The sequence below is a fragment of the Hemiscyllium ocellatum genome, chromosome 5 (genome assembly GCF_020745735.1).
Source record: "Hemiscyllium ocellatum isolate sHemOce1 chromosome 5, sHemOce1.pat.X.cur, whole genome shotgun sequence".
In the NCBI taxonomy this organism is placed as follows: Eukaryota; Metazoa; Chordata; class Chondrichthyes; order Orectolobiformes; family Hemiscylliidae; genus Hemiscyllium; species Hemiscyllium ocellatum.
The window spans coordinates 19,421,063-19,433,564 of NC_083405.1; the positions used below are offsets into that span (position 1 = coordinate 19,421,063).

General features: G+C 41.5%; 1 protein-coding gene across 3 annotated transcripts; it reads right to left on the reverse strand.

The window, feature by feature from the left end:
• Window positions 1-6,193: 6,193 nt before the first annotated feature.
• On the reverse strand, window positions 6,194-11,861 carry irx2a (iroquois homeobox 2a). Of its 3 annotated transcripts, none has more exons than XM_060825330.1 (5): window positions 11,817-11,861; window positions 9,861-10,067; window positions 8,490-8,898; window positions 7,175-7,861; window positions 6,194-6,911 (listed from the first exon to the last, which is right to left on the reverse strand). In XM_060825330.1, the coding sequence occupies exons 2-5, from the start codon at window positions 9,861-9,863 to the stop codon at window positions 6,868-6,870; spliced, it is 1,143 nt and encodes a 380-aa protein (XP_060681313.1). In that variant the 5' UTR covers window positions 9,864-10,067; window positions 11,817-11,861; the 3' UTR covers window positions 6,194-6,867. The 3 variants fall into 3 exon arrangements, with proteins under 3 accessions (XP_060681313.1, XP_060681311.1, XP_060681310.1); XM_060825328.1 differs by lacking the exon at window positions 11,817-11,861 and having other exon boundaries at window positions 6,194-6,539; window positions 6,848-6,911; window positions 9,861-10,097; XM_060825327.1 differs by lacking the exon at window positions 11,817-11,861 and having other exon boundaries at window positions 9,861-10,097.
• Between the last annotated feature and the right edge of the window lie 641 nt (window positions 11,862-12,502).

A 12,502-nucleotide genomic window follows, 5' to 3' on the forward strand; every position in this document is an offset into this window, starting at 1 on the left:
AGTGATGGAGTAATTTGAGATAATGACTTCGTAACAGCCTCGGACAGACCTTGAATACAGAAGTGAGAGATGTTATCGCCCAAGAATGGCTCTTAAAATGCAGTTTTCTTCTTACAGTTAGTCAAAGCTGCATTAACATTCCATGCAGATCTGCTAAACAGGGACTTTAAACAGAATCTTAATTAGCCACGAAACTGCGCGCAAGGGTTTATTCATTGCGCACTTAACTAATGTTAGCTGTCAGGATATTTTTTCTTGGTTCTTTAGGGGATATCGTGTTCTGCTGCAAAGCATGACAGAAATCTAATGTGGATTGCAAAAATCCTTGCAGTTGAGGAATCTGTATAGTCTGACCGACTCCAAGACTCTAATGGCCAGGCAATGTTTACAGTACAGAAAGAATATTTATGACAACCGCCCCTACCAGACCCCTGCACAAAACTTCCTTTAAGTCCTCAAATGAAGGTAATAAATATGTGTAAGGTATATGGGAACTTGGTATTATCTCAGGCGAGAGTCAAACAGAAATGTTTTTCAATTGGAACTGTGCAGATAGGCGCTTATACTGCAACACTGGGTGTGTGTAAAAAAAAGACTTTGCTAGTGCTTTTCAATGTTCTGAAATTAAATGCTAAATTCGCCCTAGTCGTCGTTCAGTTGTCAATGTTCAGTTGAGAATAATCGAACGAAGTGGTGAAATTACCCAAATTGAGCTAATCGTAACACAAGCTTTGTTAATGTCGATGAATCTTAAACGCCATAACTAAAACAAGTGTAACGTTAGATTTGTGTATTATTATGTGCAATTGACTTGTTAATGCGCTGTCCCCCTCTCCACCCAACCCAATTAAAAAAAAAGTTACATGTGGTATTTTTCACTGACAGGAGGAGACATGACATAACACGAGGAAGAGTTCTGTGCATCTGGGATATTTGGGCCTTATTAAAGATTTACAATCGCAATTAGGGCTTTGAAACTATAAAACATTTTAATAGCCTCAGCGATTTGCACAAAACAAAACGTACACATCCGTTTGCGTGAGGACATAATTTGGAAGCCAGAGCATTGGCAGGACAAAGTAAAAGAACGAGCAGACATGGTAAATAGAACACTTTTGTTATTTTATATAATATATCTACATATCAGCTTTTTACATGCTGCCTGCAGAAGCTGGTGTTTACATTACTTCTTGGAAAATGCAATAGAGAGTTGGAATGCTTCTAAAATATGCTGTTTATTTTCTGACTTATGAGTGGTTAGCTTAAGGCGTTCTTAAACTGACACGGAAGTAAAAGTAACCAGGTATGAGTGTCTATATGAATTACAATGTATATGGTGAAACCGTCTCGAAAATGCGTTCGTGTTAATTTGGCTCTGCCGACTCCAAGGGTCCCCCGAGGTGCTGTAATTAGTATCGTGTAAGTTCCCATGTCTTTGTTCTAGAGAAATGTCAGGGGTTAGAAATCCACTCGTTTTGCCCCATTCCTTGATCTGCAAGAAAAAGAGGCTGCTGGCACCTTTATGGGGCTGAGGCATGCTGATACTTTGAACAGGACCTGCCCACTAACTTTGATCACCCTCATCAATCCCAGCTGCCGTCTATTTGTTTGTCATTTCGGCCTTTTCCATCATAATGATTATTTATAGGCTACAGAATGAACACAGTGAACCTGCCTTTACTCGACACCGCAGAGAACAGGCGAGGGCAAGAAGCAACATTGCTTACCAAATTATAACCAGATCAGGAATGACTTCATTAGCAAATCCTTGCCTATTGGCTGGGCTCGGGGGACCTGCTCCAGTAAACACAAGTTCTATTTTTACCCAGAGTGACTGCCTGCATGTGTCTGTCATGCACATGAGAGAGTGTACTGTGACTGTACAGCTTGATAATAGTTAGATGGCTTTGCATTATCAATCGTACCAACCTATTCATCAAACACACATAACGTGTTCACTTACTCTATTTTCCAAAATTAAATAGAATAACATGCGCACTCTACTAAATGAAATCTTTTAAACAAAACATTCATCGTGTTTTTTTAACTGCACTTAATTTATGATATTTATTTAGGTATTTGATTTTCCCCAACTATTTCAAACAAGAACACATCTTGATCAAAGTAGATATTATTTATCAATAATAAAAAAATTACTATGAACATTTCGCAATGGTTTTTTGAATAAAAATGTATACATGAATTATTTTAGTCGACTTGAATACAAATGTAATTACACCACAATTTAGTCGGTTAATTACCTGCAATTGTACAAAATTAATTAGAACTGAGAAAATAACCATATTTGTTCTTTGGGCGCGTATATTCAGATCGTTAGAAGCTATCGTTCACATCTCTATTGTTGAGAAACTGGCACGAATTAATATCAAACCAATTTCTGCCTCGCAAACTTGCGACGTACAATAGTCTTAGCCAATGATTGTAACTGGCGTGGTTTCTTTGTGCAAGCGAGGACTTCTAACGTTTTCTTGTCAAATGGAGTATTGAGTTGGCTAAAGTTAGCAGGAATTAAGATTACTGTTTCACAAAACTTTTGGGAACAGATTTTGGTGAGACAACTCCAAACTGTATTAGAAACAAACTAGAAAATGATTTAACATTTCCTTCTGGATTGGCTGCTGACCCATCCCTACATGGAATGCTTCTGAATCCACACGAATACCTGAACAGTTGTTAATTGTGACTGGATTGCCTCCTGATTAGTACTGTTTAACTGAAGCATCGTTACATATTTAGGTGTATTTGTTAAATAACAGTTGCCGAAGTAAGAATCGACTATTTTGTGGAATCTTAAAATAAAAGAAGTTAAAACAAACCGGGTATCGTCCTGGAAATATTTCTACCAATGTATTGCTACTAATGGTTTTAATTGTATCGCAGTGTTGGATGGAGAGTCATGAGTGTGTGATTTGCTTACCCTGTGGATCCGAAATATTACCTGAAAGGAAATGAAACGAAATCACCTAGCACGATCCAATGATACCTACTCCCACACACGAATTCCGATTAACTTAGCTTTATTCCTGATGAAGGGCTTATGCTCGAAACGTCGAATTCTCTATTCCTGAGATGCTGCCTAACCTGCTGTGCTTTGACCAGCAACACATTTGCAGCTGTGATCTCCAGCATCTGCAGACCTCATTTTTTACTCGAAGATTGCATTAATATAACCAATATTACCCCCTACCCCCACCCCAACACACACACACAGGCAACTGCTACCACAACTGTTTCTACACATAGTGACTGTCCATTGAAATCCAGATCTTAAACTTTCGCAAAAAAAGTATTGAGTACAGTCATTCTCTATGTTACTGAATAAATATACTGCAATGTGTACTTAAGGAGGATTCCTGTTGAATATTGCTGATGGTTATAATTTGCAGACAGGGTAAGGAGAAAGGGTGGTACTGTGTTGTCAGTGCACTTTCTACATTTAATGAAGATAATTAGCTCATTCAAGGCGAAGACTTCACTGCTTTTCTGGGCTATTTAATTGTCAAGGAACCTGTAGCAAATGCAGCTGATTGTCTTCATTATGGCATTCAAACTGTTCCCATTAGACTTGTGAAATGCTTCTTCAGCTAACTTGAATAAGCGCACACATCTCTGCAACCCCTGTCCAGCAGGGATACTGGGCTTTCAAAAAGCAGCTTGTCAAACAGGAACACTGTCACATTTACGCGCGGTGTGCTGCTTCTTTTTTGAGACTGTATTTTGCATTTAATCAAACAATCACGGTAAAGATTTTCCCCTAGCCAAAAAAAAAGGGCGGTCCATGTCCCTCTCAGAGAAACAATAACTCTTTCATTCAGAACAAATGTTGACATTTGAAGAGACTACAGAAAGGAACAGCGGCAGCCCGATTTTGAAACTGCCTCGAGTAATCTGTGACAACACCGACATACCCTCAGGAACCCACCTGAGAGTAAAGATTAAATTTCAATAAATCAGCTCGAATAAAGCGCCCTGAACTAGATGTTGTGGACTGTTTGTCTTTGCGCTTAAATCACCCCAGCTAGTCTTTGGAGTTGTCCTTCTGAAGCCCGGGAGACACGCTCCTATTCATACCAAGCACTATTTAAATAGAGTATACTTTCTTCACTTGGTGACCTTTTGAGTCCCTGTTATGCAATTGCCGAATTAATGACCACTCCTGTCTACAGGCAAACAATGCAAAGTCTATTCTAATTAATACTGCGACAGAAACCACAGGCACCTTCACCAGACATAACAACCCGTAACCAAACGAAAAGCTATATTCTTAGATAATGGATCAATTGCAAATTTTAGAGAGAGAAAAAAAATCAGTGCTTCGATTAATTGTTTACTTCTGGGGGAAGGGACATCAACCAGGTTAAATAACTGGGTGTGAGGTTATATTTGGTTGTCACCTTTTGTTTAATTATTAACAAAGTGGCCCATTGGCTGGGACGGGAGGGAGGATGCGGGTCCTAGTACAATGTAAAAGAAAACTAGACCTGTTATATAAAATCAGAATTTTCAAACTTAAGTTGATTTTGCTCTGATTGTTTTGCGGAGATTGTCAAACCCTACGCCTACGTTTAACAAGGCTGGCTTTTCTTGTCAAGCGGGGCAGAAATACATTTCCAATAAATGATAAACGGCAAAATAAAGAGTCATTGTTCTTCTTGAATAAAAGAACTGCTGTATAACAGTATCAGGCTTGATCAATTAATGGGTCGTTAGACACTTAACATCCCGAAGGCTGATGGCTTCAAGTGTTGCAGGGGATCACTTTCAAATGCCCTTCGCTAACGAGAAGTGACCAACGCCAACAATTTCCAGAGCAAAATAAGTCACTTGGGAAGCTATCAGAGCCTGCGTGTCAATTTCTCCTGTTAAAGCAATTTCTCCTTAGCCGCCAGATTGAGGCATTTGAGATGGCAGATGTTTAGACAAGATTTTATAAATTGTCGAATATACACCATAATGAACCCCGACTGGCCGTTCCAAACGGAACTGCCACTAATATTTCTCCCGCTGGGACCTAATGCTCCCCTTTTAAAATCGCGCAGTATACCATTATTACTCATTCCGCCGAGTGGAATACACGGGGCCTTTGAAATATTTTGAGATTGATTGCACCGAAGTCAACGGCCTTGTTGCAGGTCGTCTAGTTGTCACATTTGCTAATTTTGGATATTTATGTTCCTTTAGAAATTGCGCTAATTATAATAATTAATTGCACGTCCTCCGATTTCAGTTAAACACAATGTTCCCTGCCATCGAATAAATTGTGGCTTTTTCTGATGAAGCAAATACAACCTGCTGATGTTATTCGGATTTCAGTCCACCATGATCGTTATGCCTACTTTCATTGAATGTATTTTGTTTGATTGCGAATTGGCTTGAGACCAGATATTTACTTCAGATATTCTAATTAATGTTTTCCACGTTAAAGAAAGCTTCACCCAGCCGATTTTAATTGACCAGCCCTAAAATATTACAAAGCCCAATCTTGCCGCAACATTGCATAGTGTGAGTTCCAATCATTCACCTTCGCATGCGATTCAAAGCGGAAGGTTATGAGAGTTTTGAATTTATACTACGGGAATGTTACTGTACTCGGTTTGATGATCTAACACAACAGGTAAATGGGAAAAAATACTAAGCAAAGATCCAAAGAGGCCTAAGCATGATCCTCACGCTGAAAACGCGGTTTAAGCACTTAATACTTAATTGCTTTTGTCTATCGCTTAAATTTGCGTAACATTACTATTGGAATGTGTCCGAATGTTTGCTAGCCTCACTCAGTCTTAATCGCTACTAATACGTCAAAACTAATATATCATAACTTTGCATTGAAATAAGTATCAAACGCATGTTTAAAGAGACTTTAATTCAGTTTCCAAAAACCAAACTAAATCAAATTTTTCAAATTCAAATATACCTCTGAAGAGAAAATGCCAAATAATTCAAACATTTCAAAGAAATCGCAGTTGCAGACTACTCAATTTTATTTACATTTAAAGATATAAATTAGCAAAGAGTCCCTATAACAACCAGATTGTAACTGTTATCACGTTTCCAAAAAAAACAAGCAGATTTATTTACAAAATGTTCAGATTCCATTGCAATACAACTTGCATAAATTACTAGAAGCTTTGTGTCATCGTTACAAAAATAAATATCAAATGTTTTCCACTTTTCAGATACTCAAGTTCTTCAATCACATTGTTCTACTGTATATCTACAAATAGTTTTACAATAAAGCCGCATTACACCTAGAACGTGGCAAATCAACGGATCAAGTGAAGAAAACCTGAGAAGACATTTTCCAAAAATCACATATACAGAATAATAATTAACCAACAAATGCAGAGATATGTTGCAGGAATTTGCTTTCTTAGTAACATCATCTGTGAATTAAAATAGTGCTTTGTGGGGTCTTCTCTATACAGTGGCACAAGATGTGATCCAGTACTATATACATTTTTTTGCTTAATAGCTGGGGGATGGCTCGCTGACATTTTCAAAGCAATTGTGACACCTACCTGCAGACCAAGGAAATAAAACAGAATCCCAGTCAACCAACTGGTAAGCATAGAGCTGTCACAATTTCAGAGACGTACTGAGCATAGGTTAAAATATTGCAGAATTTGTGACGGGGTGGGCCTTTGTTATTATAAACCCTACATATCTGTTACCAATAAATAATGTCACGAAATAAGTTTACATAATTTTCAGTTAGACCAATATTTAATTTGTATTCCCCCCCCTTCCTCGTTTTGCAGCACATTGATTTCACTACTTAAACTCCAAACTTTGTATCTTAGATGCGTCTTTTCATATGATCACTTACTTGCACTGCTGATAACACATCTATAGATATGGTTGCACTCCTACTGTGCAGACATCACTGGGGTCTGTCAAAAAATACAACCATCATTTAGTTACACTCTCTGCGGATATCTATCAGCCTAACAACTACTATTGCTAGTACACATTTCCAGTCCAGAGAAATAAATGTTTGAAGTACTTTGCACATTATGTAGTTCAAACATATTACACTTGGACTGGGAGCTTTGTACTGTAACGGCGTTTTAAGGGCGTTTGATTGCTATGGCTAATGGCCTGCACCTCAGTGCAGGTCTCAAGTTGTAAGCAGAACGCTGGTATCAGCACGTACCTTTTTTGGAGTCGTAATTTGTGGCCCTGAAGTGTTGCTCGAGCTGGGGACTGGCATTTTTCAGAGAGTCAGTACTTTGTTTGTGCAAGGAGGCATTGTTTAAGACAGTCTCGTTGGTGCTGTATCGCAAGATGCCTTGGCTTTGCAGATGGTTGAAGTTGGCGTAGTTCGTATAGTTAGTATAAAAGGGTGAAGTGTAGTAAATGGGCCTACCCAGGATTGAGGTGGCCGGGTAGGTAGAGCCAGAGGTCGACGATGAGGAGTTCGGCGACGGAGAACAAATCTGTCCGAACTGCTGCTTAATATCCGAGGTGGCGATTTCCGCTAAAGACCAAAGTTTGGGTTTGCTGGCTGGAGTCTGTGAAGCGGAGGTGATGATACTGTTCAGGCTGTGTTTGGTTCTACTCCCCGAGCTCTCGTCTTCTTGAACGTGAAGCAGCGCCGCGTCCACCCGAGTCAGAGGCGAGGAATTCATAGTTTTGTGAGAAAGCTCCCGCTCCTCATCGCTGCCATCATCATCATCATCATCATCATCAACGGCGTCGTCATCATCGATACAATTGTCACATTTTTCCTTCGATTCGGAGCCAGATTCACAAATGCTGCCCTCCACCCTGCTCCCTTTGTCTCCTTCGCACTCTGGGGAGCAGGAGCTCTCGGTTAGCGTGTCAACGTGCAAACTAATGCCTGAAAAAAAAAATCAAACCAGAACAACTCGCGGTTAAAGAAGTTGCAACAACTTTTTGCCTTTCCAACAGGAAAGCAACGCCATCGAAAATAAAACACATAAGCGAAATGCGCCATCCTTTCAGGCAGACACACAGGCCGCTGGCAAAACTGGTGTGTGTTTTTGAAAGGGGTTGCCCCTTGGTACAGTGGGCACTGGATTCCTGAAGCAACCAGAATACAGCGTGGCGTAACTGGTTCTGGAGTGGAACTGATCAGCTCCCCTCCAGTGCCAACTACTACACAAGATGCCCCGTGTGATAACCTAACTTAGTAAACGCTGAATACTTAAGGCTGCCTTCAACAGCTCCGTCTGAAATTAATAGCTGCTAATATTTAAAATGCGCGTTCCAAAAAGCGAACACTTGCCATTGGTAAACAAATAAATGTCCGCATGGGTGCTGATGCTGTTTCAGCCTGTGTATGTGTGGTTGCACGGTCAGTAATGTGCCCATCCTGGATCCATTAAGTCAACCATAGCAGGAAGACATCAAATATCGATTCCGACATTTGTCTTAATAAAATGCTATGTTGTCAGTCGTAATTGCATAACATCAAATGATGGGAGACAATTTTCAACAGGACAAACCTTCATCCTCTGCCGATGTTTCGTTCTGGTCGTGTTTTTTCTTCAAACTCCCTTCCTTGTTTCTTTCACTGTCCCCCGATTCCTCCTCCTCTTCGTCCTCGCTCTTGTTTCTCGGAGCCCAGGTCATTTTGTTCTCTTTCTTCAGTCTCCTCCTGGCGTTGGCGAACCAGGTGGAGACCTGGGTCAGGGTCATCTTGGTGATGATGGCCAGCATGATCTTCTCCCCTTTGGTCGGGTACGGGTTCTTCCGGTGCTCTTGCAGCCAGGCTTTGAGAGTGGCCGTGGCGTCTCGGGTGGCGTTCTTCCTATAAGCCGGGTCGTTGAGTTGATAAGGATAAGCCGCGTTACCGTACGGGTGGTAACTGAGGGTTCCAGCCATCCCTGTAGTGTGAGCATCGTACGGGGAACCCTAAAAAGACAACAAAATATCAATGACTATGCCAACACATAGACATACCAATAAACTAGTCAGTGGAGTTTGCAATATAAAGACAGTTTTTTTTCATTTACATAATGAAGCTGGTTAATATAATGAAATGCAATTGCATTCACCCAGAGGTCTAATACGTTTCTCTAGTTTTAGTTTCTGGTCTGAATTTAATCAAAGTGATATTGTTATAGGTGTTTTTTTTCCCCAACATCTTAATTCTTAAAGTTCTTTTTCATGTCACCTAAAAATGGCGGCGGATCTCCCTTGTGTATTCTCATCAAGCACGTTATCAAACTTACAAACAGTAAATCCACTTTTAAAAAAAAACATATTTTGAAGTAATTGCGGCTCCCGGACTTTGGGATATGGTAGCTATTGAGTTTCGCCTGCGCCGACACTGTCTGCTGACCTTCCCTGACTATGTGCATTCTACGGCGTTTCAGTCACCCCTCCGGCCTGACTTCGAAAAAGCGGTCATTTTTGTTTTAAACTTTGACCGTGAGCAGTTCGCCACTTTTCTCCACTACCGACGCTTGCAATGTTCGACCTTTCAAATAAAAACCCATCAAACTTTTGTCTGTGTGTGTGTGTGTGTGTGATTTCACATCTAACCCAATGTCGTGCTGTAATGTTCAGAAATCGGTGTACATTTTAAAAATTGTATGTCACCCTTTTTCAATCCTGCCCCTAAGTCGAATTGTTTTTTTTAAAAATGAAAACACGACATTTACAGGCTGTGCTTGGCGTATGGTCGCCCCGTTCTGTGCTGCATCAAGCCAGTTTGTATATAATTTAACAAGTAACATGTTCGAACATTTTCCGGCAGCAAACTTCATTAAAGTTAAAAGCCTTTTGCTCAAATTACAGAGCACGAAATAAATGCGAAATAAATTAATGTTTAGAATAATGCAAATGTAGTCAGTTGAAATTTATTGACGTACCATGTAGGACGGGAATCCAGTAGCGGGGTCAGTTGAGTACTGAAGCGGATTAGTGAAGCCTGTAGAGGGGGCTGTGAATGCTGCCGAGCCCGCGTAGGGACTGAACGCCGAGCCGGACGAGGCTCTGCCCAGCTCGTCGCTCCTCGGGGCGGTCAGAGCGGAAGCACTGTACGCCGGGCACGAGTAAAGAGCCAGCGAACCTGCCGGCTGGTACAGATAACCCTGAGGATAAGACATTGCTTTGCCCCCACCCCCCCAAAAGAATCAACACCCGCACGCAACAGAAGAAATTGGAAAATAAAAAGAAACGCAAAAGAATCTCTTTTTTTTAAAAAAGAAAAAAAAGGACAGAAAGAGAGAAAAGAGGAGAATTCGATTGTTACTAGAGAAGTAGCATATAGTTGAGCTTCCCCCCTGCTTTTGGCTGAGTGCTGGGTTAGGAAGGTGTCTGCATGGAGCTGCAGGAACTGCTCTAGAGCCTGAGTGCTTTTGGTGGACGCTGCTGCTGAGTTCTGGTTAGATAGAGCGGCGGCGGGCAGCGCCTGTCAATCAGCCCGTCTTATTTACATAGCAGCGCCCCGCCCTACTTCGGCCTCCCCAGCTCCGGCTGCATGAGGGAAGCTGCAGGCAGCAGCTCGCGGCCAGTGGCCCTCGGCTCGCTGCAAGAGACTAGCTGCAGACCCTCGCTCTGTCCTACATCCCCTCTGCCCTATCCTCTCCCACCCCCCCAATTCCACCGAAACGACTAAACATGGTCTCAAATTATCGCCCCTCTCTTTTTGCACCTCTCGTATCATCATCTCGTGGCCCTTGTCCTGTGTTTTGCTCCCGTTTCTTTCCCCTGGTCTTTTTTTTGTTGTTTGTTTGTTCTCGCCCCTCTGTCTCACCGTCTCTATTCACCGGCGCTTAATCCTCCTGCTATCCCGCAGTCCTCGCTTGGCTGCCTGTCCTGCTGTGGCCCTCTTTCGGGGGGGAAAAAAAAAGCATCCCTCGCTGCTCGATCGGGTTACCAGACAGACAATAACCTCGGTCCACGGTTCTCTAAAAGTTGATTTATTTTAAAAGTTAAAAATCATGTCAATAAACCAACCAGCTGAGCTGCACGCTCGGCCTTTTCCTCTTTCTAAATAATAATGCAAGTAGCCGATCTGAACTGGACTTTCGACATCGATAGAATTCTTTTGTTGCAATTTAAGCTCTGATTAATTTATGATCCTCGCCTTTCGCTTTATTTTGTACGTCCGCTTCCCACCCCCCCCCCCCCCCCCCTTCCCCTTCGCGACAGATTTCTGGGTTATAAGTACCATCGCCTACCGGCTATTTCTTCGACTAAGTGACATTGGGTGGGAACCTGTACATTGAAAATGAACGAGTTACGAAAATGCAGCTTTAGGGTCGAGGGGGGTCTACCCCGTCTCCGTGAGAATGCGCTGAGATTTTCCACAACGAATGCGATATTCTGCTTCTCAAAATTCGACATTAGAGATTCAATTCGCCTGAAATAATGGGGGATTATAAATAAAAAATGAATTTAGATTGACGTGTGTGGAAATTATGCGGGACAAGCTGACGTCGCTAAACGTTTGCTTAAGATTGTTCGAAAGACTAATTGCATCGCACCCCGTAGAAAAGAGAAAAAATACTGGCGCTTATAAGAAATTAGTTAGAGATATCAGCTTGAAGACAGAGAGAAAATTAATCAATCAATTAGAAAACGTCGGGGTACATTACAATCTGTCAATGCAAAAAAAAGAGGGGACCTAGAGCTGGCGAGCTCTGGGGCACATTTTAACGAACTCGAACTAAACAGGCGGTAAAATGAAAGGAATGCGTCCCCGGCTTGTTTCGGTTTAAATGAGAGAAAGAATCCTGTGTCCAAGTAGCCTGAACTTGGCAGCGAGAAGCAATGGGGCTGCAGGACAGGGAGCTGATGGATTATGCGCAGACCACACTCACTGAGAGGTCGTGATCTTGAAGAAGTCGATTGAACCGAGCAGTTCTCGAACCGACCGCCAAAGTTAGACTTAGGAGGCAGGATCTGTTGTTGCTTTCAAAACAAAAATGCAAATTGGATTCTCGGGGAGTCATTGAAAAGCTAAATATATTATCACTGACGCGAATCTGAACCAGACCGATGTCCATTGGTGTGCAGATCTGATTCTAAATTCAATCACTCGTGTTCTGTGAGAACTTTCACGAGACGAGGCAGATTTGAGTAAAAAACATGAGTTATTCTGTTATGGATCACATACAGAGTCATATTGGGAAATGTTATACATTTTTATCTAATTACTTCACCCTGCCCTGATATTTCTTTTGGAGAAATGCTCTCATGAACTGTCATGCTTCTAATTCTAGCTACGGAGGACGCAAAAAAACTTCTGCTTGGCTGACTTTGGTTGCATGCAGTGTACCCTTACATTTACCAGCGGTATGCAGTTATAATATTGCCCCTTTAATGTTTCTCGTCAACTAATCGTCAGTTGCAAAGACTGGGAATCAATCTGTGTGGCTGATTCAAAGGACCATTACTAAATTGATTATGGTAAGACGCAATGAATAAAGCGATTTGACATAATTGCCGCCACTCAGCATGTCTCTCGATTTTAAGAGTTCAAAACAGGGAAGAACACAATAATAAA